The sequence below is a fragment of the Charadrius vociferus genome, unplaced genomic scaffold (genome assembly GCF_000708025.1).
Source record: "Charadrius vociferus isolate BGI_N301 unplaced genomic scaffold, ASM70802v2 scaffold183, whole genome shotgun sequence".
NCBI lineage: Eukaryota > Metazoa > Chordata > Aves > Charadriiformes > Charadriidae > Charadrius > Charadrius vociferus.
In genome coordinates this window covers 7007313-7029411 of record NW_009648250.1, presented here as the reverse complement: position 1 = coordinate 7029411, position 22099 = coordinate 7007313, and the positions used below count along the sequence as shown (strand labels likewise).

At 39.7% G+C, this 22099-nt stretch overlaps 1 protein-coding gene across 1 annotated transcript in view; it reads right to left on the bottom strand.

Annotated features, from left to right (window-relative positions):
* SLC1A1 (solute carrier family 1 (neuronal/epithelial high affinity glutamate transporter, system Xag), member 1) overlaps positions 1-10611 on the bottom strand; it is a 37534-nt gene extending 26923 nt beyond the window's left edge. Inside the window, exon 1 of the mRNA XM_009884323.1 lies at positions 10353-10611. Within this exon, the coding sequence (XP_009882625.1) occupies positions 10353-10611 (259 nt within the window). The remainder of the gene's footprint in view (positions 1-10352) is intronic.
* Positions 10612-22099: the final 11488 nt, after the last annotated feature.

Here is a 22099-nt window from a genome sequence, read left to right as displayed (position 1 = left end):
GTCCTATGAATTTGGGACAGTTCATAAACATTAAGCCAGGTTTGGAGAGATCTTTGTGCTCAAAATGCCTGGCACCACCTAGGCAATCTCCCTTGTGACTCACCAGTCCACAGCAATTCTTCCTAAACAAGGACACAGGTTGGAGTCACACTCCCTGATATTCAGAAAGGGTATGAATTGACTAAATGTTAAATTCACCAACTAATCTGAACTTTGTCACCCAACCAGTCTCTTGGTGATGTGGCTATATCCACTTTGGATGTCTGCTTTTGCAAGGCAATCCCACTGCTACCTCTCTATTTCCTGTGTGAAGAATGCTCTTCTCAGGGCTTCTGAAAAACAAGGAAGAATACCAAAGTCAGCCATACTCTGTCCTTTTGTCTTTGGCCCAGTATTTTGTGTTGTCCTTGGCCTATGCGCACCTTTTGAAGGGAAAACCATGCAGTATATACTTCAGACAGTAACAGCTGCAGAGGGAATCACTGTTAACACTGGTGAATTTGGAGCTTATACTTTATTGAACCCGTCTTTGACTGATCTGTGATTTTCTCCTCTTCTCATTCCAGACTCTGAGCTTTTTCTGCCTTTTTAGTTGGAATGGTCTTGTAGTAATTCACAACTGTCTATTCAAATACCACCTGCATTCACAACTTCAGTCAGCACGACTCTATGCACGACTTCACCATTCAGCTGAGACACAGGACTCAGATGCTCCTCTCTGTTATTACCTGTAGATCTTTCTCAACCATCTTTCACTTGATATGCACTTTGTATAATTTTATTTTTTCTTCCTGTGTAGTGTGTCATGGGGCTCTGAATTATCTTTTCTATCCAGTCTTCCACTAGCTAACTGAATGATGCATATAGCTAAACCTCATTAGAAGGACAGTTCTGAGTGAGATGTTGGCTGAGAAGGTCAGGGAATGAAGAAGCTATGCCAAATGGAAGCCCCAAAGACACTGTGAATATGCAGTCTGTCAAATGAGATTTTTGGTCACCCACCACCTCTGTCTTTAGTGCTTGTGACTAGAATTCTCCCATTCCTATTCTGTCAGTCCCTCTGTAAAAGCAGTTACGCTGTCTTTCATTGTTAGTTACTGAAAAGGAAGAGGACTTCTATGACAGCTTGTAGCAATTACCTTTCCAATAGACCTGGTAGAAATTTAATTATTCTCTCTTCTTCAAAGCAAATGATTGTTATTCTACTAGTATAGTTGTGTAAATGCAATAGAAGAATGTCTTACAAATGAAATGAAAAAAATAGTAAATTGGGGGCGGCCTGGAGAGGGAAAAGGGGGGAGAGTGGGATGCGTGCAGGTAATGAATAAGAATCTGTTAATGCTATTTAAATTCCACAAACACATTAAATCAAGAAATTCCCAATTCCTACTTACATGATGTAGCGAGACTACCACTGGATTATCACAATAAATACTGGTTTTCTAACTTTGAAGAGGCATTGAAAAAAAGCTATTTTTTTTTAAACAGACCAAAGCATGGAATGCAATAATACTTATAAAGAGTATTCCAAATACTGAAAGAGGGTGTCCTGGATTATTGAGGATGGTGTTGAAAAAGTAGCTGTCATGAACCTTTCTAAATTCTAGATAGAAAGGGAGGAATAAATGTGAGATGAATAGCTTATGGCAATGAAAGGGACAAAACCATTATAAAATGGAAGGAAGTTCAGGTAGAATGTAAAGAAAAATTTCTGACCCTGGATATCAGTTTGCTAAGGGACTGTTGTGCTGCCCTGTAGGTATTTGACACAATCAGCACTGCAGGATTGTATTATGATCTTGCCCTAGAGAGTTTATTGGACTCCATGCATAAAAAGAAGGTATTTAGTACTGCCTTCCATTCCTCTTATTTGCAGAATTACTTGTAGGAAAAATTTGATTTTCCTCTAGAAAGCTCTTAGAGGTTATGTAATCTCAAGTTAATGGCTTTTTCAGGAGATATGATGTTCCTTGGGTGGAATATAATAAGAGCTTATAAGGAGTGAAGATGACACATCAATCTGCCAAGACAGACAGGCTAACAAGCTTTGTAACAGAAATCAGATCCAGTTCATCGATGTAGCATAAATATAGGTTCTGCACTGCTTCAGGTGAAATATGTATGGAGTGAATACAGAAAACCTGGAATACTAAAAGTACTTTATTTACCTCAAAATTGCTGGTGGTAAAACGTATAGGTGACAAGTTTTAGCTTCCAGACTCTTAAAAGGAAAACATGACACAATGTTTTTTAATCGATCATGGTGTCCACACACAGGGAACTGGAATAAAAAAGTGAATGTGATATGGTTTATATAGTGGAATTGTTTACATCCTGAGCTCCAGAACAGAAGAGCAGAAGACACTAACTCACTTCAGACCCATCCACAGTGGTGTCACCAGCAGCACCCAGTTAAACGGCTGGGACAGGAGGCAGTGATAGCCAATGCTGCAGAATGGCTGTTGTGTTGGGGCTCTCTGCCCTTGAACGCTGGTGGTAATCATGCTCCATGAACCAGAAGTGCACTTCAAAGTATTATTACTATAATTTAAAACCTTAAATAATGTAGGGACTGTCTCAGTTGCGTAAGGTCAACTGATATTGATGGGAAAGGAGTAGATGACTGTGATAGAAGTAATCCAAAGAGGATGGGCACAAAGCCTTGTCCATTAATAGCCCATGACTCTGCAGTCCTCCCTGCCTCAGTGACTGCACATGGACAGCAGGGACAGAACCTCCAGCAACCCTCAGTACAACTGAAGGCAAAATTCATTAACAGTAGTGTAACATTTTCTGTCCTTTGCACAATGTACATGATACAAAAGGACAAGGTGAGTCTCCTGTCTGAGCCCATGTAACAAGTTTTCTAATACTATACAATGGACCTGCTTTCTCAGAGGTTCTTGTAACTTCAGAAACACAGAAAAGCAAGAGAACACACAGATAACCCAAGAGACAGTCTCTGAGTATGTTAAGCTAGAACAGGGATTCCCTAAGGCATGGAAACTAGGGTGACTACTGGTGATACACAGGGCCTGTTAGGGATGCCTCACTCACAGACCATCTCTCAATAGCTGCGCTTCTTAGACTTGCAGAAATGGAAACTGCTGAGGCAGCTACAACCACAGGAACAGTGATATCAAAGAAAAATTGATTTGGAAGCCCCACACTGTAGGAAACAAACCAGATTTGTTCTCCCACCATTTCCTTGCTTGTGCTCCTTTACAGTACTTTAAATCTGTGGACATTTTATATCTAATGAAACTGGCAGGTCTATTCCTGAGCATAGGCACAGCCTCAGTGTGTTTTAACTTCAGTTACTAATACAGTGGACCAAAAAAAGGTTGTTTAAATCTGAATTGTTCTGACTTTCAAAGATAAACATGAGAAATAAGAACAATCTGATTAATAATCTAATCTACTTCGATTTTTTTCTCATTGCATTCCCACTCTTTTGTCTCCCATTTTTTACATTTTTACTCCATTCACCAAACTCAGCTGCGCTGTAATAAAGCAAACTAGTAACCTCCCAAACATAGATATGAGGTAGGAAACTTACACTTTAATTTTGAACACTGGAAAAGAACATATAACCTATTCAAGATACCCATCCATCAGCCACGATTCAACATTCTCTGTTTTCACAGGGAAAGCAATAGTCTCTGCAAATGGGAAAAGTAATATGGCCCAGGTACTTCGCTGGGACGTTCTTCTCTCTCACACAGTTGTAATAGGTCATTGTCAATTAGAATATGCCAGATTTGATGTGGAATCATTATCTTTGAACTACAAGCAAGAAGTGCAAATAAAAGAGTCTGCAGTTGGTACTGGGCAGGGTGGAACTGGCAGGATGCTTCAGCCAGTATTGCAGGATTAATCAAAGCAAGCCCTGGAGTAAAGAAAGAATTTATTTTTATAGTCATGGAAACCTAGCAGTTGGAGCATTGTCAGTCCCACAGCAAGGCATGTATTGTATTTATAGCTCACATAAAGCTGCTCTCAGAAAGGCAACTGAAACTGTCTTTTTTTTCCACAGTTCCTGAGGTATGCTGTGTGTAACCTACAAATATCTCATCAATTGCTTTAAGAAATTTTGGTGTTCCCCATAGCTGACCTGGCACAAACCCACAAGCCAGGACACTCCCATGCACCTGTTCTATCCTCTTTGGAGCTGCCTGTGAAGACTGGAAGTGTCAGAAGCATAAGGAAAAGCTTTATTAATGTTTTGTCAGAGAGAAAAGATAAGAAATGAGGAAAAGGTTACTGCAGTACTTAAAACAGATGTTGAATAGCTCATAAATCATAATATTTGAGAAACAGACTTGCTGTATCAAGTGTCACATCTTTTAACCCAAAACGTGATGCAGAAAACAGAATAGACATAATCGCTACACAGCTAAGACTTCTGGCATTTATGGGCAACCCTGGAAACATCATAAAAGAAAGGTCATTTATCAGACATGGGATGCTAGCTTTTAGGGGAAGCTTTTGACAGGAAACATTCTTTCTTTAAGAAAGACCTACACACCATGGTCCATGGCTTGTAGTTTGAAAATCAGTAAGACAAGCAATCTGAAATAATCCCAGCTTAGAAGGACTGATCAAAGAGAGATGGGAAGCAGAGCCATGGCACTTCGGTAGTCTCTGGAGGGCTGGGAGTGTTGGGTAAGATCCAGATCTCCTGACCCTAGCTACTAACGTGGCACTTAGGGGCAGGAAAGAAGGCCAGACACTTTGTGTTGAGGAGTTAGCTCCAGGCTGGGCATGTAAGTTCCACCAGCTTGTACCCAAGCACAGGTGAACAACGGTTCAGGAAACTGGACCATTGTCTCCGGCCTAAGTCCTGTTGCAATCTAGACAGAAAACAGATTTACAAACATTTACTGCCATTACATACCTTGTGAATCTCACTTCATGAAAAAGAAGGCTAGAAGTGATTAAAGGAGACCAGTCTGCTCAGTATGCAGAGGTGATTAAATATACTGCACAACCCTAGAGAATTTTCATTCTCTGAATGAAATTAGAGTTGTGAATTTCCAAGACTTTCAAAGACATTTTATAGGCTTTTAAGTACTCCCAGAATGATTAGATGTAAGCCTCAAGACTACCAGGAAGCACACAAGAGATTCCTCTCAATTCTTCCTCCCTACAGGGCACCTAAAAATAATGTATTTTTGGTATTTGCCTAATCATTTCCTCTTTTAGAGCATTACTTCAAAGAAATGGATAAGGGGTGTGGAGTATTACACTCAATACAGGTGTAGTTCTGGATGTCATAGCAATTGTCTTGAGTAAAACTTTAGGTTTTTAATTTTCATTTTCAATTTTCCCATGCCACTACAGCAAGCAACAGAAAATACAAATAATTCTTTCACATGAATGATGCATTAGTGTACTATTAGCTAATTTGAGGGATAGAAACCTCATGGAGATCCAAAAGAGCTAGATGTTTTGAACTGAATTATCAGTGGTGGGCTTATGGGTCAGAGTAAATTAAACTTACATCTGCCATCCATTAAAATAATTATGAGAAGAGAACAATTAAAATTCGGCTCTGAGGTAGACTAAGAATAATTTAAAAGAGCACGGCACTACTTGGACTCTTCTGTCCCCAAAGCAAGGTCCTATCAAATCCTTTCAAATTTTTCCACGCAAGAAAATGCTTAGTGTTTATGTTAATTTTTTTATTAAGTTACAGTTCAGCCTCCAGGTAGGCACAAATTGCAACTTACATGAGATGTGAAATAAGTATGTAATAATGCCTTCCCTCTTTTACACTCTGAGGAACTGAGTTTGCAAAGGAAAACCACATTCTACAAAGCCCTCCATTTAACTAACAAGGGAGAATTTTGCCTTTTTAATTTGAAAATAGACTGTGTTACTACTCTAATTGAAGAAGTCAGTGAGAGTTTTTCCACTAAGACAGGATTTCCCCCAACAAGTTAAAATTACTAATCATTTAAAGTTTGAAGAAACTCCCGGCATCTCAAGGAGTGATTCCTATCATCACTGTCTTTTCTGTGGGCTTAGATTTACATCATTAAGTCCAAATGAACAAGGATCTGTTCATGGGACATGTATTTGTACATAGCTCACTGTCTCAAAAGCATATGTATAAGTTGGTGCTTTTCAGGACATGACACTACCTTTTAAGACATTCTAATCCTAAAAAAGAAAACTACAGATTGTATTTGCAATAATGTCTTGGTGATTCTTGTGCAAAAATCTTACTAATCACCAGAATCCAGTATTTTGACATAACTACATTCACAAAATAGTCTCCTGTAGGCATCCAAACTTCCTAGATGCCTTCGGACCCGGCACCATGGGCTGGTTACAATTACGCACTGAATGAGTCACTGCAATTGTCTCTCTGCACATTCTTAGCCTGCAGCAAAGACACAATAGCATGATTTAATGTTCAACCTTCTCTCATGGTGAGCTAAGTACCATCCCCTTAGCTTGTGAACCAAAAAGACAGTCATTCGGGCCCAGCTGATGCGTTATCACAAGGTTTACTGCAGTAACTTCATATGTATTGGGCCCCTAAATGTCTGCCATTGAGCAGACATGTGAACGTGTACACAGGTCTGACAGCTGTGATCATCAGCTATATGAGATGTGTAGGGTCTGCATAATACACAAATCCTGAGGAGGTGGGCATACTCAGAACACACCTGTTCCCACCAAAGACAGCCAGCATGCAAGTTGTGGTACTATCCTTGTATGTCCCACGTTTAGTCAATGATGATGAGGCTACTTTTGAGGAAAATACTTTTGTGTCTCATTCCAGGGAAGGTTCACAGCCAAATACAGAGAGATGTTCCCTTGGCACTAACAGTAAGGTGCCTGTCTTCTTTACAGACATAGCTAAAGACAGATCCTGGATCCTCCTCAATTTTTTCATTCCTCTCCTTCTTCTCCTTATATTTTTTGAAAGTGTGAATTTTGCTTTGGTGCTAAAATTCAGAATTTCAAAGAGGTCATATTGTCTATCTTGACTTTAGTAAGGCTTTTGACACCGTCTCCCATAACATCAACACAGAAAAACTGACAAAGTACAGGTTAGATAATTGCACAGTGAGGTGAATTGAAAACTGGCTGAATGGCCAGGCCCAGAAGGTTTTGATCCCCAACACAGGTCCAGTTGGAGGCAAGTAACTACTGCTGTACTCCAGAGGTCAATACTAGTGCCAGTACTGTTTAACATCTTCATCAGTGACCCGGATGATAGGGCAGAATGCTCCCTCAGCAAGTTCACAGATGATATAAAAGTGGGAGGAGTGGCTGACACATGAGGTGGTCTTGCTGCTTTTCAGAGGTACCTGGATGGGCTGGAGAATTCGTCTGAGAGAAATCTCAAGAAGATCAGCAAGGATAAATGCAAAGCTCTACATCTGGGCAGGAATAAACCCAGGCACCAATATATGCTTCCAGCCATGCTGGAGACTGACTGCCTCAAGAACAGTTCTGCAGAGAAGGACCCAAGGGTCCTGGTGGACAACAAGCTGACCATAAGACAGCAATATCAGCCTCCAGGGCTGGGAATTATAAAGAGCACTGTCAGCATGTGGAGGGAGGTGATCTTTCCTCTAAACACAGTATCAGTGAGGCCACACCTGTGTCCAGTTCTGGGTTTCCCAGTAGAAGAAAGAGACGGACTTACTGGAGCAAGTCCAGCAAAGGGCCACAAAGATGATGAAGGAACTGGAGCATCTCTCACATGATGAGAGGCTGAGAGCTGCGACTGCTCAGCCTGGAGGCTCAGGGCGATCTTATTCATGTGTATAAATACCTGATAGGTGGGAATGAAGAAGATAGAGCCAGGCTCTTCTCAGTGGTGCCCAGACAGAAGACAAGAGACGACAGGCAAAAACTAAAAAACATGGCATTTCATCTGAACAGGAAAACACCATATTGTCCTGAGAGGTTGTGGAGTCTCCAAGCTTGAAGATATTCAAAACTTGACCGGACATGGTCCAGGGCAACCTGCTCTAGCTGACCCCGCTTGAGCGGGGAGGGTTGGACTAGATGGTCTCAAGAGGTCTGTTCCAACCTTAACCATTCTTTGTGATGCTGTGTGAAAAAGGAAAAATAACTAATGTGCTTTATGATTAAACACAGGCCTACTTATTAAATTCAAATGTGCATTTCTGATGCTTGGAAGTTTACCATATTTCTTCTAGAAGAGGCAAAACATATCATCAACATCCTGAAGAAGGATGCAGGTGAACAGTGAAACTTGTGCATGGACATCCCTGGTCTGTTTACTTGCCACAAATTTCAGCATTACTCGCACACAGGCAGCTAGTGCTTTTGTCTTCAAGAGCAGCAAAGCTTTACATATTCTCTTGACGTAGCTTCTGTTCTTTATAATTTTTTTTCCTTTTTTTTTTTTTTTGCCTAAAAACCTAACATAGAAGTGGAGAAAAAATAAGCCTTTATTTTCTACGTAAATTGGATATGCCAAGGTCAGAATCAGAACATCTCATTCTCATCTCTATATGAATTTAAATCCTGAAATATGCAATCTTTAAAATCCAAGCTTGTGCTAGTAGTTACAAATGCAGTTTACTCATCCTGGAATGTTAAACATTAAATAGCAGCATAATATTTTTAACAGCATGATTCTTGTTTCCCCTCGCAAGTGCTACACAGGGGCACATTTAATAATTCATTTCATGGTTGTCCTAATGATATCATTTATTTCTGAAAACACAGGCCCAACTTCACTCACAAAATAAAAGCTTGTGTGAAAAAAGAAATGTATTAGTCTTATCTTGGCAGCTTGGATCTCCTGTCACAGACTCAAGTTCAATATGATAAAAGTAGAATTCACTTTCTCCTTCGCTTTCTGTGTCATTTCCTCCTCTATACAAAAATGCTGCTGTCCCGTCTACTAATTAAAACATCAAGCCCTTTTTATTCCTCTCTCTGTTCTTCTCTCCTTTACATACTAGCAACTGTTTTACCTCCCTTCATTCTTCTGGACACAGCTCTTGACTATTTTCTCTGCCATTTCTCACTCTGCCTCTTGCAGCTTTCCTTTCTGGATGTCTCCATCTTGAAGCTCTTGACATTCTCCATTTCAATTCTAACGTTGGTTCCTGTCACTCTGCATTACAGATATGCCCCAAAGACCTTGGCAGCTTCCCTTAGGCTTTTCCTGTCACAAGGCCACTTTGGGGTGCACTGCTGAAATTGGTGGTATTCTTGACCATGAACTTTGAGGAGCTGGGAGTTTTTATCCAAAATCCTATTCTTGAAAGCACTTTCATAGCATGATCAAAATCCCCTTTCATTTCCTGATCACAACATGCTCTCCTTTTCTGTACATGTCTTAATGTATTTCTGTGACCATCCAACCAAACAACAAATACCCGGACATGAATACATTCCCAAAATAGAGACTTTGCGGAGATGAAAGGGGACAGTATAGTGATAAATGTGCCCCGATTCTAAAAATAGTTGTGACTAAAAATAGTCACAACCCTTATTCCCTCAATAAAGGCTTAAAGAATAAAGACAAATTTGTTTTATTTTCTTCACTTTTTTTTTTTTTTTAAACATCCAGTTCTGCCTCTTTGGTCTGGGCTTGCTCTGGCAAATCTTTCCAAATCTTTCCTACTGGGTGAGCTGTTACCAAATTCTAACATGTCATGGCAGGGTTCCAGCCAATGGCTTGCTTGCTTCTTCCAAAAGAGGAAAGCTTTGCTCTTCCTTCCATAACTGCTTCCCGGCCACACAGTCTCCCCACTCTCCTGCACTTCCCCAAAACTCCTTTGAACATACCAAACAGATATCTTCAAAAATTTTTTCCCTATAGTTTTCTGTCAGGTCAGTGAGTTGAATAGACTCACAGAAAGATTCAGCAAACCCCAGAGCTCACGCAAGGTACCTCATGGGAGTTTGTTGAGACCAGGGAAGAGTAGGTGAGGAATCTCCTCTTTTTATGACAGTAAGCTATGAGATCAGCTCTCCCTTTCTTGTGAAATGGCAACATGGGACTACTTACAATAGTTAATTTTGTATCTGAGAATATGCAGTTGCAGCTTTGGGCTTGCAATTTGCAACTGTTTAACCCACTTCTGAAAACAGGGAGAAAGAGATACAAAAATGTATAAACATTCAAGTTTTTATCTCACAGCTCTTTATAACTTAATTACCAGATAATGGTGCTAATCCTTCCAAATCCATTCTCACCATATAGAGAAAATCTTAATCTAAATGTATGCAATCTATACTTTTCATTATTGAGTTCCATCAAGTTGTTTTAAAAGGTTATTTCTCTTAGAAAGAAAACTAAACCACAATGATAATCTCATCAGCTAACAGTACATTTCCAGTCATACCTGTGATCATACTTGATATGATTAACGGCAGAATGATGAGTTTGAGCATTCTCATCAGCACTTCCCCAGGAAAGGCAAAGTAGAATTTATCCAGGTTAGACAGTTTGCCATATTCCCGTACCAGCATGCCGACTCCAATACCTAAAAGGCAGATAAAAAATGTGACACAAATTAGCAGTAATTTAAAGACACAGGGAAAAAGGAAGAAATTGGAGAACAGTAAAACAAAATCGAGCAATAGACGCATTTTTACAGCCATGGTGGAACTTCTAAAGCAAATTAGAGATGTTTCCTTTTTTGTTCTAGGTAATGATGATAAGAACAGTGATAACATATATAATTCTGAACTTGGAGGATGCCTTTAGGTATATTGGAAAAGTCTTGATACGCGCTCTGACTATCTATTCAGTCCAGCAGTGGCTTTTTACCTGCTTTCACTAGCTTTAGAAGACACATAACTAGTCAATATAATGTATAAACACGACCAAGCATTAAAGAAACAAACTGATATGATATAAATATTTTAGATAATCTGTACTGGCGAAAATATCTCTACCCAGCAGCAACACTTTCAGTAATTGCTGCTCTACATAATTAGAAAAGAGTGTGACTACAATCACTAAATTAATTTAATAATTTAATAATTAATAATTATTCCAAGCACAAATACAGGCTCGGTGGGGTATGGCTGGAGAGCAGCCCTGAGGAGAAGGAACTGGCAGTGCTGATTGACCAGAAGCTCAGCAGGAGCCAGCAATGTGCGATCGCAGCCCAGAAGGCCAACCATACCCTGGGCTGCATCAGAAGAAGTGTGGCCAGCAGGTCAAGGGAGGTGATTCTGCCCCTCTACTCCACTCTCATGAGACCCCACCTGCAGTACTGCATCCAGCTCTGGAGTCCCCAACATAAGAAGGACATGGACCTGCTGGAGCGTGTCCAGAGGAGGGCCATGAGGATGATCCGAGGGCTGGAGCACCTCTCCTATGAGGAGAGGCTGAGAGCGTTGGGGTTGTTCAGCCTGGAGAAGAGAAGGCTCTGGGGAGATCTTATTATGGCCTTCCAGTACCTAAGGGGGACCTACAGGAGAGCTGGGGAAGGACTTTCTACTAGGGCATGTAGTGACAGGACGAAGGGGAATGGATATACACTGGAAGAGGGCAGGTTTAGATTAAACATTAGGAAGAAGTTTTTTACTTTGAGGGTTGTAAGGCACTGGAACAGGTTGCCCAGAGAGGTTGTTGAGGCCCCATCCCTGGAGGTGTTCAAGGCCAGGATGGATGTGGCCTTGGGCAACCTGGTCTAGTCAGAGGTGTCCCTGCGTATGGCAGGGAGGTTGGAACTCGATGATCTTTAAGGTCCTTTCCAACCTAAACCATTCTATGATTCTATGATTTCCAGGAAATTGATCAACAAAAATACACTTCGCGTATTTCACACTCATTCCACAACATGACTAATCTACAAGATACCAGACTATCAAGTATAATCAGTGATTGAGCCATGGCACAAGGCACCTCCTTACTTCCTCTTATCTTTGGATTAAATGAATTATCAAACAGTTCTAGCTTCTGATATAAATTTCTTCAGTTTGACAGGCAATACTTTTATTTTCCATTTCACGATGATTTTCAAATGAAAATCACTGGTATAGGAAACGTGTTCATCAGTGTTTAGAAAGCATTATGACTGTTGTTTCACATACAAACTTTGTAATGCTTCAGTCCTGGCTAAACTGAGTACCAAGAGATCCAATTTCTAACTGAATTCAGTGAGAGACAGGGCAACTCAGAACCCTTCATTACCCACTGAGCGCTGAAAGGTTTTATTCATATGAATAGACCCACTGAAGTTAATGAAATTATTTACACCTCTTGCTATTTTAGTGACATGAGTGGTGTATATTTTGCAGCAGAATTGTTCCAAGAGCACTGGAAGGTGCTATGAGTCTACCCTTACCAGCCTCAGTGGGCTCATGTAAAGTTTCCCAGGAAAGCTGCTAGCACTCAAGCCAAATGCACCTCTTCCCCAAGTTTCATTTGTGATGGTATACAAGGCATTTAAGTCAGATGTTGCTCAAGAAACTGGTGTGAAGTTTGACTAAACAGGCTTACAGGACAGGTTGCTTATTTTAAGTGATTTGAGTTGTGGAGGTGCACAATACCACCAGGTTCAAAATCAGATTTAGGCAAGTCCACAGACACCTGGTACATACTGTTGATACTGAAGGAAATAGACAGGGATCCCATATCCAATCCTCTACTAAAGAAGAAACTCATTAACATTGTCTTCCAGAAAGTAAGTATTTTTGCAAAAATCTTCCCAAAGATTCACCATGGTTTTTGTTTGTGCTAGTTTACAAGCCATCTGGATGTTAGTTGATGCAGAAATGTAAACTACTATTTACCTTCACAGAATTTGACTCCGAGAGCACAAAAAGATAAAGAACCATCTTTTCTGTGCTCTATCTGCACTTGCAAAAAGAAGTGGAGGCAGATTATGAACTCCTACTAAGTCTTTCCTGTTAATAAAGGGATGGAAAATGAGCAATTTAACCTTTCAGGCAAATAGGCTGCTCCAAGCAACTATTAAGATTTCTGATTTAGGTGTCATCTGTGCCAGAGAACATGAACAGTTTAAATTCCTTGCATCGATCTTGAATCTTAATAGCCTTGAAGATATTTGCAATATTATGTAAATGACCTTGATCAGTGAATGATAAGACACAATGACGTCTATTTCTAATCTAGTGACTAAACTAAATGTTTTGAAAATAATTAGTCTGCACTTTAAGATAAGCCCAAGCAAGATAAAACTCTGCTTGTAAAATGGTTACATGTATTAAAGTAAGTTGCTACGGCTTTGATCATGAAAACACTAGCGTAAATACTTGAATCTGAGCATACAGGTCTCCATGTCTTCAAACTGTTCACATGACTTAGGGTAGGCATATGCTTAAATGGCAGCAAGATTAGACTGTATGTTTATTAAAAGTTGTGTAATGCCACTTTACTTTGAGCAGGTGTGACTAGGACATGTTCTAACCATGTGCCTTTCATTCCAGGTGGTGACTGTCATATTTGACCAGCTGGGAAGCTTGATCATTGTACATTTAGCACGATTACTAGCAAGTAGAGACATTCACTCATTTTCACTCTTCAGAGTTCTCTTTTCCACTTAGAAGTGGAAAACTTCCCATGTGCTCTCAAAAATCTTAGTAGGGTTTCCTTAAGCTTCTTCACTTACATATTTATATTTGTTTAATTTTTTTTGTTGAGGATGTTATTTATCTAGTGGCAGTAACTGAGAATAGACTTCCTCATTCCAATAATCTCTTGAAATTACATTATTGTGTCCCCTTCCTTGTTCATGCTATTCCTTTACCAGACAGAGCACTTGTATCTTTATTAACTCATATAATGTGACAAACTACAGTAAAATGCAGCTACCTTTTAATTGGAGCTAGTGTCTAGCATATGCTACTTGAATTTAGCATGGGAATACAAGAAGAAATTTTATTTTGAAACACCTACGAGAGAAGGTTAGAAAGTTAGCAGAATAAATTTGCTTATGCACCGGAAATGGACGTAATAGAACTTTTTGATTCTTGCCTCAATAATCAAGTTCAAGTGGAATTTTCTTCCTGGCAATTATAATGCACTGAAAGAAGTGTGGCCCAGCATAAACATATTTCACATGGTCACCAGTGCTTTCACCATCACATTGATCACAGCAGCCCTGAGCAATTACACACTAAAGTCTCATAAAATGTTAATTTCTCTACATGAATGCTACTGATACGCCACCATTTCTGAAACTAATTCTTACATGTGCAATTACTTTTAACAACCGCAAACACCCTATAGTAGGCAAAGCCTCTACTATATATCAGGATTTTTCCTTTTCTTTTCACTTCTCTTTTTTTCATTTATGGAATAATTTATGTCTGTTATTTTAAAGAGCAAAACCTCACTTTTCCTTCTTGCTCTCTTCCCGTTTCCTGAGTTTCAACAACTGCACCTTTCTTCTTGTCCATGCAAAATTATTTTTTTTCTTTTTCATCCCCTCTCCTTGCTCCTCCTTCTTGCCCACATGGCTAAGTTAGGTTATGATTTTCACTGGAAGAGCAATCCTCTACTTACAGCTCAATGGCATGTACTGCTTAAGGTCCAGATTTCTGCAATATTGGGCAGAAGGAAAGAATGAAGGTGCAAAAACCAGTACAATCCCATGGCTTTAATTTAATTTTCTAAGGCAAATACCTTGTGACTGTGCATAGTACAGAACATGCTGTACAGCATGGTGTCTACATTTTTTCACTGATGCAGAAAGTGAAAGGTGCAGTCTGGGTCCATGGGATTGCAACACATGAAGAGGCCACAGGACACTTTTCTTGTGTGAGCCCATACGAAACAACACATGCCTTGACTCCTTGGCACTACTCTCCCAGGTAGCACACAGTCTTTTTACAAGCTCAGTAACAGACAGAAAATCCTTCAAAGAAAGGCGATAAATGCAGAGTAAGAGAAGTGAGGGATGAATATGAGAAGAACAAGAGAAGAAAAACAGCGCAAGAAAATCGCTTAAAATGAGCATACCGAGAAAAATCTGTTGGTACACATCTTTCTAGGCCCAGCATAAAAAGCTAGAGGGAATATATGCTTTGTCAGTACGTGATGACCCATTTCTTGTTGTGTTACCCAGGGAAAGGGTAGCAGGAAGTACTGCAAGGGAATAGCACCTGCAACCGGCTGCACTGCATGTAGTACTGGATCCATCACATCTGCCAAGCCTCAAGCTTTCCAGGGCCTGGGAGATGACAGCTGTGTGTAATAAGCTGGCAGAACCAGTCTGGCCTGTGTACGTGTGAGTGAACCACAGAAATTAGGTAAAATGTGTCTCGGGAGACCATTATGTTGTAGGTTCTGCATATCTGCAAAGTTAACTCTGTGACATTTGGGTATCTGGTGAACACTCATTTCTCACAATCTGCCCTACATCTAGAGTATGTCTTTTTGCATATTGCTGTTGTTTCTGAAATGTTGTCTAAGGAAAAAGGCAAATTATTTGCATGGAACAACTATAGGACTACTACATTTTTCTTCAAGTACCGTGCTGCAGTTTATGACACAGATTTGGAAATGAGTAAGAAAAGAAACACACACACTGTTCAAACAAATTCCATTAATATCTGGGCTCATCCAAACTAGCACACATGGGGAGTGTCACAGATTGTCCTAGAGCTATTGTAAACTTGTGAAAACGTGCCGTCCTCTCACTAATCACCTGAGCAACCAAATGTGCAGGCTATTTACAATTTTTCAGGGAGTGATGGCTAAATCCTGAAGCCTTTTTTGTATAATTATGTGCGGTCAACATAATTCAGATCTTGAATTTGAAAACTCAGAACCCCTGAGTAGCTAAATCTGTTCAGGATATGCAGTATGAAGTGACTGTAGTTACTTGCTTTATATCATTACCATTGTGGGTTAGATGCTCTTCAGAATCTGACTGCATCTTTGATAACAAGATAGCATGATACCATGCAGCTTTACTTTCTTTACCTTCACTCACAGGTAAAACAACTCACCATTTAGAAACAAATAACTGAAGTCCACACATAGACATGCCTATTTCTCACTGAAAGAGAATATAAACCAGATAAAAGTGGTATCTAACAGGCAGGACTCCCTAACACATTGTTTGCAGTCAGGGATGACATCACCAATACGGGACGCGCAGTGTTAATAGGCAAGGAGTTCTCACTCCACCAGTGTCCATGACACCGCAGAAACAGCACATCACCTTCAACTCCCACTAACTTTATTATGGGAATGAACACTAGGAATTAACCATAAAGACAATGGGAAAAGAAATCCAGTGTATATTTCTGGAGAACAAATAATCTGTTTTGTAAAATGATCATTCTGAATTACACCATGTCCCCCTCTGAAAGAAGTTGTGGTATTTATTTTTCCTGTTTTCATACAATTCCAGCATGTAGAAACTCCCTTTTGCTGGAGCAAAGTTAGTGATTCTGGCTGATATGGATAGACCTGGGGGAATTATAGCATTTTTGCTTTAATATGGCATTGAAAAAAGAAAAAATGTCAGCATGTTTTATGGTTCAAACCTGGTATTATTTAATTGTACTGCAGCAACATGGATTGTGCTATTAAGAAAGTGATTAAACTCTTCATAATTTCACATGATATGCTGTTCACATGACAGACTAAAATACAATTACTTCTATCATATTGATAGGTCTTAATTGGATTATCTTTATAGCAGATGATTCATGGGATTGAAAAGGCTGGCAAACAAAGTTCACTGACGATTTGAAACACAATAGAAAACACTCAATATAAACATGTCAAACTGCAGCACAGGCAGGCAAGATTTTTGCAGTCTCTGATACAGTCTGAGTCCTCTCGTAATATTTTATAAAATCCATTTTTTTCTGCTCTTCTAACAGTTTCTGTAATATCACTGGCTGTCTCTTAACTACAAAGAAATACACAGTGCTGACCACAGAACACTAAAATAGAGGGTGTAGAAGAAATTCTTACTTGTAATAGTACTAATAAACTTATTATTTCCACTTATTAATTCTCTTTTGATGACTATTAGTATTTTCTAATGTCATACATTTTACTGTTTTACATTCTACTTGACAATTCTATTAAACATACTTGATTGAAAAAAACCAAGGTTCTTAAAAAGATTCTTAGTTGACTGAAAAAACCCAAGATTCTTAGAAAATTGCAGGCAACTACTGAGGTAGGATTTAGAGTCTCTGGGGTATAATTGCATGGCAACTGATCTTAACTCTCTGGATGCTGGTGTTGCCCAGAGTACCAGCTTGCTTACAAAGATATGTGAAGAAAAGTCCTCTCAGAAATCTTGAAGATCTTTGTCAGATCTTGGTCTACTGAAAAATATTTAATAGGAATGTATTGGAGGAAGGTGTGCTCATTCCTGCACCGTGTTGTCCTCTCTCTGATTAACCTGTTGAGGGTGCAGCAGTTGTAAATTCCTTCACAGAAATGACATAGTGTCATCTGAGTGCAGTGTGAGGAAAGTTCGGGTGGACAGTGACTCTCTGTGATGGACCTTCAGGAACGAAGGCAAGGTGGAGCACTGGCCAGAGGGGTAAAAACCAGCTTCTCCAGTGTGGGGTACTCCCTTTACTCAGAGCAGCTGTAAAAGCCACTGCAACCAGCAAAGCCACATAATTCCCGCTACTTTCTGTGCTGCGAGAGCCTGTAGCAGGGCTGATAACACAGAGCAGCCTGTAGCAGTCACTGATAACACAGAGTGGCCTCTCTGCAATGCTGCCCTGCAAAAGACCCACTCCACCCTCAGTCAAACCAAAGGCGGTTAAAGCATTCAGCCAGGAAAAGGGAAATAATGGCCATTCTCTCGTGACTACAAGTGACCAGAGTTCTGCTGAACACTGAACCAGTGTTGTCCCAGAATGGCAATGTGCAGATGGCTAAGCCATTTGATAACTTAAGTCTCTCCTATTGAACTCCTGTTTCCTCTCACTTATCTAAATATGCTGTAGATTAATTTCATGTGTACATATCTTCCAAATACTTTCAGTATGCAGCTGTAACTTCTGAGAAAGCCAAGATAGGAGAATACAGTTGAAGGAAAGAAAAAAAAAAATTATGAACATGCTTCATCTGTATATGTATCTCAGTACACTAGCAAGAACAGAGAGGTATTGTGAAGAATTCATTCCTTGGTTAGGCCTTAACTCTGTTAAGATAAATTAAGTTGTATCAGAGATACAGTTTGCCTCTTTCATAGCTTTTCAACAAACTCAGTGACTTACTAGATTTGTGAATTTAAGCACAGTACTTACAACCTTAACACAATAAACACCATACTATAAAGATTATGTCATAAATTAAGTAATTTGGGGAAAATGACAGTTCTTTCCCAGCCTATATTTCCTCATGAATTTGGATGTGTCCTGACGAAAGCGCCTGTTCTGTTGGGGAATACTGTGTGAAAATCATCAAGGCTTCAGGAAAAGTGAACTCAAACTGGAACACAAGCAAAGAAGGACTACAGAGTGATGAAAAGAATGAGGAGCCTATCTTCTGAAAGGAGACTAAAGAGCTTGGTTTGTCCAACAGGGATGAGTGAGCTAGAAATACAAAAAATGGCTGAGTAGCAGAGAAAGAGCAATGTTTTAACAAATGGATGCATACTGAACTGCATACATTTAGACTGGAAATTGTAAGGCTTTTAACAATCAGACTGATGAATATAGCTTACTAGGAAGATGTGCAGCACCAAGAAGCCCATCCAGCTTTAAGGTGGAGCATGATATGTTACAGAAGTTTATATAAAATGGTGTAACCTGAGGCAGCAGTACACTAGATGTGATAACCCAGGAGGTATCTTTCTATCTCATATTCATGTGTTTTAGAGTAAATTTGAAATATAATGTGACAATGGTAACTTGCCCCTCTCCTTTTGCAGACCTTTGCGATGGGCCTTTTCAGCTTTCACTTCTAAACCCACTACCATTCTCCTTCACCCCACCCATCTGTAACTTGGGTGCCTTCTTTAACTATGACCTCTCCCCTCTGCAGTCATCCAGACATGTACTGGTCTTGCTGCCTCCAAATCCACTCAATTTTATGAAATAGTGCTTTAATTTGGACCCCTTTTGTCATCCATTTCAGATACTCTCAAGTCCCCAGTTCGGGTGTTCCCAGTGTCTAACATTTTGCTTATATGGCCTAATATATTTACAACACCAATGGCACCATTCCAATGCCACCAAAAAAAATAGAGCTTCTCATCCTTTCTTGTAAAAGCTCACTGATCTTCTGTTCTCTTTCCACAACATTTGCTTGCTATCCCAAAGCTATACGAACACCTTTGTACATCCTGTATAGCCCAAGAGGTATTAGCTCAATAGAGCACATGAGGAAAAATACATCTTCATTTAAGACCCCTGAAACACACAAGAAAACAAATGGTTGGCAATGGTATAATAAAGGTGAAAGGCTATTCCTCTGGAATATCTGTCAGATTCTGACCCTTGTTGCAGCTTCTGTTTTAAACTGTGATGAGAGGAAAGGACAGTAAACAGGACATACTGTTCTAGCTATCCCCTTGCTGTAAGGGCAGTGCAATGATTCTGACTATAATAAATTGAGATAAGCAGCCAGAAAGGCAATTAAGTGGAAACTAGACAGACAGACAGTGACATGCAGAAACATTGTTTTATGAAACTAATGAAGATATCAAAGTGTTGAGAAATCAGACACATGACCTAGAAAATTAGTTCAGATTAAGCAAGGCCAAGTTGTTTGTGGTTCCAGAAGCACAAAATGACCAAGAAATAGCTGTTTTGCAATATATTGTGAAAATACTTTGATTACATATAATCCATAGAAATTTTTATCGTGTCACATTTAATCTTCTGGCATGCTAATGGGTTCTCATGAAATGTGCAATACATGGAACAATGGTAGAGAGAAAAATAAACCTGGAACACTTAGTCCAATATAGCCCTGATCTTCATCATAATACATGATAAAGATGTGATCTCACATCATGAGATATTGTTGTGGGGCCATAAGTAAGAATGTCTCCTAAAAATCCTATGAGGCTTTTGTAAAAATAAAAAGATTTGCAAATAAACAGATTTTCAAACAGTGCAAGTATTGTGAGTAGCTTCATCCTGAACATAATCCATTTGCTGGGGTATGTAAGAAGAAAGTGCATTTATGCTTTGTTAAGGTGTAAACAGAAAACGAAAAATATTTTTGCAAATATATTATAGTATTTTCCCTTAAATAATATTGGGAAATCGGAAACAGTAAATATTTTGCTGGTATTAGTATTGGTGTTGCTGTTTCAAATGGAAAGAAATATTTCATCGACTTTGGTAGCTTTGGGGCTTTGCAGAGCGTAATTGACCTTAGGGTCACTCCTTCCAAAGTTCCCTTCATTTAAAAGTTCAGCTGTAGTGATAGTTTCACTTCATTCACACAAAGCAAAACCCAGACTTTATGTTAAAATAAGACACAAAACACACGGACAATAGGAAAACACTTTGCATGCCAGAAGAACAAGTAAAAGTTAGGTTTTCTTTGCTTCAGAATAGTGCAAGAGCAAAAGAGGCAGCATACTTCAGCTATCTTTGGCTTCTTTTGTTGGCTGAAGTTGCTGGCTCAGAGCATTTTTGATCCTCAGTAGTACATGAAACTCTCAGACGAAACTGTTGGCCATTCTGCACTTTACTTTCTGTCTTTCAAATTAAATCCAGACATTCTTTCTGAACAGATCGCATCCTGCATTGAGCTGTATGCAGTGTGACTGAGAAGAACAGATAATCATCACAACTGTCTAAAGAGGCATAAAAAGTCACAAGTATCATCTGTGCTGCTCTAAATCATACCAGGAAGAAACAGTGATCTTCTGTGAAATTTCCATGCCATCACAGTTGATTCAGGATGTCTGGTGTTCACTTGTTACAAATTTTGAATTAATAAAGTTGTATGCTTCAGAATTCAAGAAAGGAATCAGATGTTTGCTTTACAACTACACTTGTCAGAAACAGACAGGGTAATTCCTCTACTTTAGTATATTCCCTTTAATTTTTTTCCTGATGTGAAGAAAAGAGCTCTGGTTTTGCCAGTGTCTTTCAAGAGGCAATTTTACTCTGCTTCATTGTTTGCAACCTTCACCCTGTGTTGTGCAAGCAAAGAGAAATGCTACAGAAGACAGCCTAAACTAAGCTAACAGGCTACTTTGTGGTAAAGGTACAAGGAGGTGGGAATGAAAAATAGCAAAGCCTTGCGCCATATGCAGAATGGGCTTTCTATTTTAAATTACACTTGTCCCCGGGCCGTCCCGCGGCCACCTCGGACAGCTCCCGCCCCGCCCCGCCCGCCCGGCGGTGACGCGGAGACCCCGTTCCGCTGAAGCGCGGAGGGGTACGGCGTGAGCGTCCGGCCTCACGTGTGTGCGTGAAGGAGGCCGTTAACGGCAGAGTACAAAGGTGTTCTTCGCCGCATTTCTGCACCTTTGATAAACATGATTTATGGCTGGATGAAGCAAGGATACCCTCCAATCCGTCTCTTGTGATGGGTGGCTGTATCTATCGAACTACTGCATTTCTCATATATTCCTCATAAATATCTGAACAATTTCAGTGTTCCACACGTGCTGTTGAAAAGAAAACACCTTCAGAGTCACAGGCAGACTCACAGGTATCGGAAGTTCTGAGTTTGTTTAGGAAGTGACAGACTGACATCCCACTAAGTGACACATAAAAGTACTTGCAAATTTATGCGAACTGAATCCTGCTCTCCAACCATAGAACTATCACAAAGAGATAGTGGTCTAATAGATTTGAAAAACATAAGTAGTCAAAAAAATTGCAACCTACTTGTGTATACTCTCTAAGTATGTAAAAAGATCTCTACTTTAGTATAGTGTGTTACTGCAACTCAGTGCCTGAGACTGTAAGTACTCAAATCGCTTACGCTTTTATTTCCACTGTAAGAAAAAAGCTGTTCTGCTGAAGAACTCCACAGGGCTACAAGCTATTAGGCTATGACCTGAAGACTAATGAATGAGTAAGTACACATCATCAGCCCTTTACCTTCATGACTGTTTGCGTTGCAGCAGTGACCTCTTGGAGGCAAAGTGATGATAAAAAATAGATGCTCTATCAGAATCCTATGAAGTGTGACTTAAACTCTCCCTTTGCAATT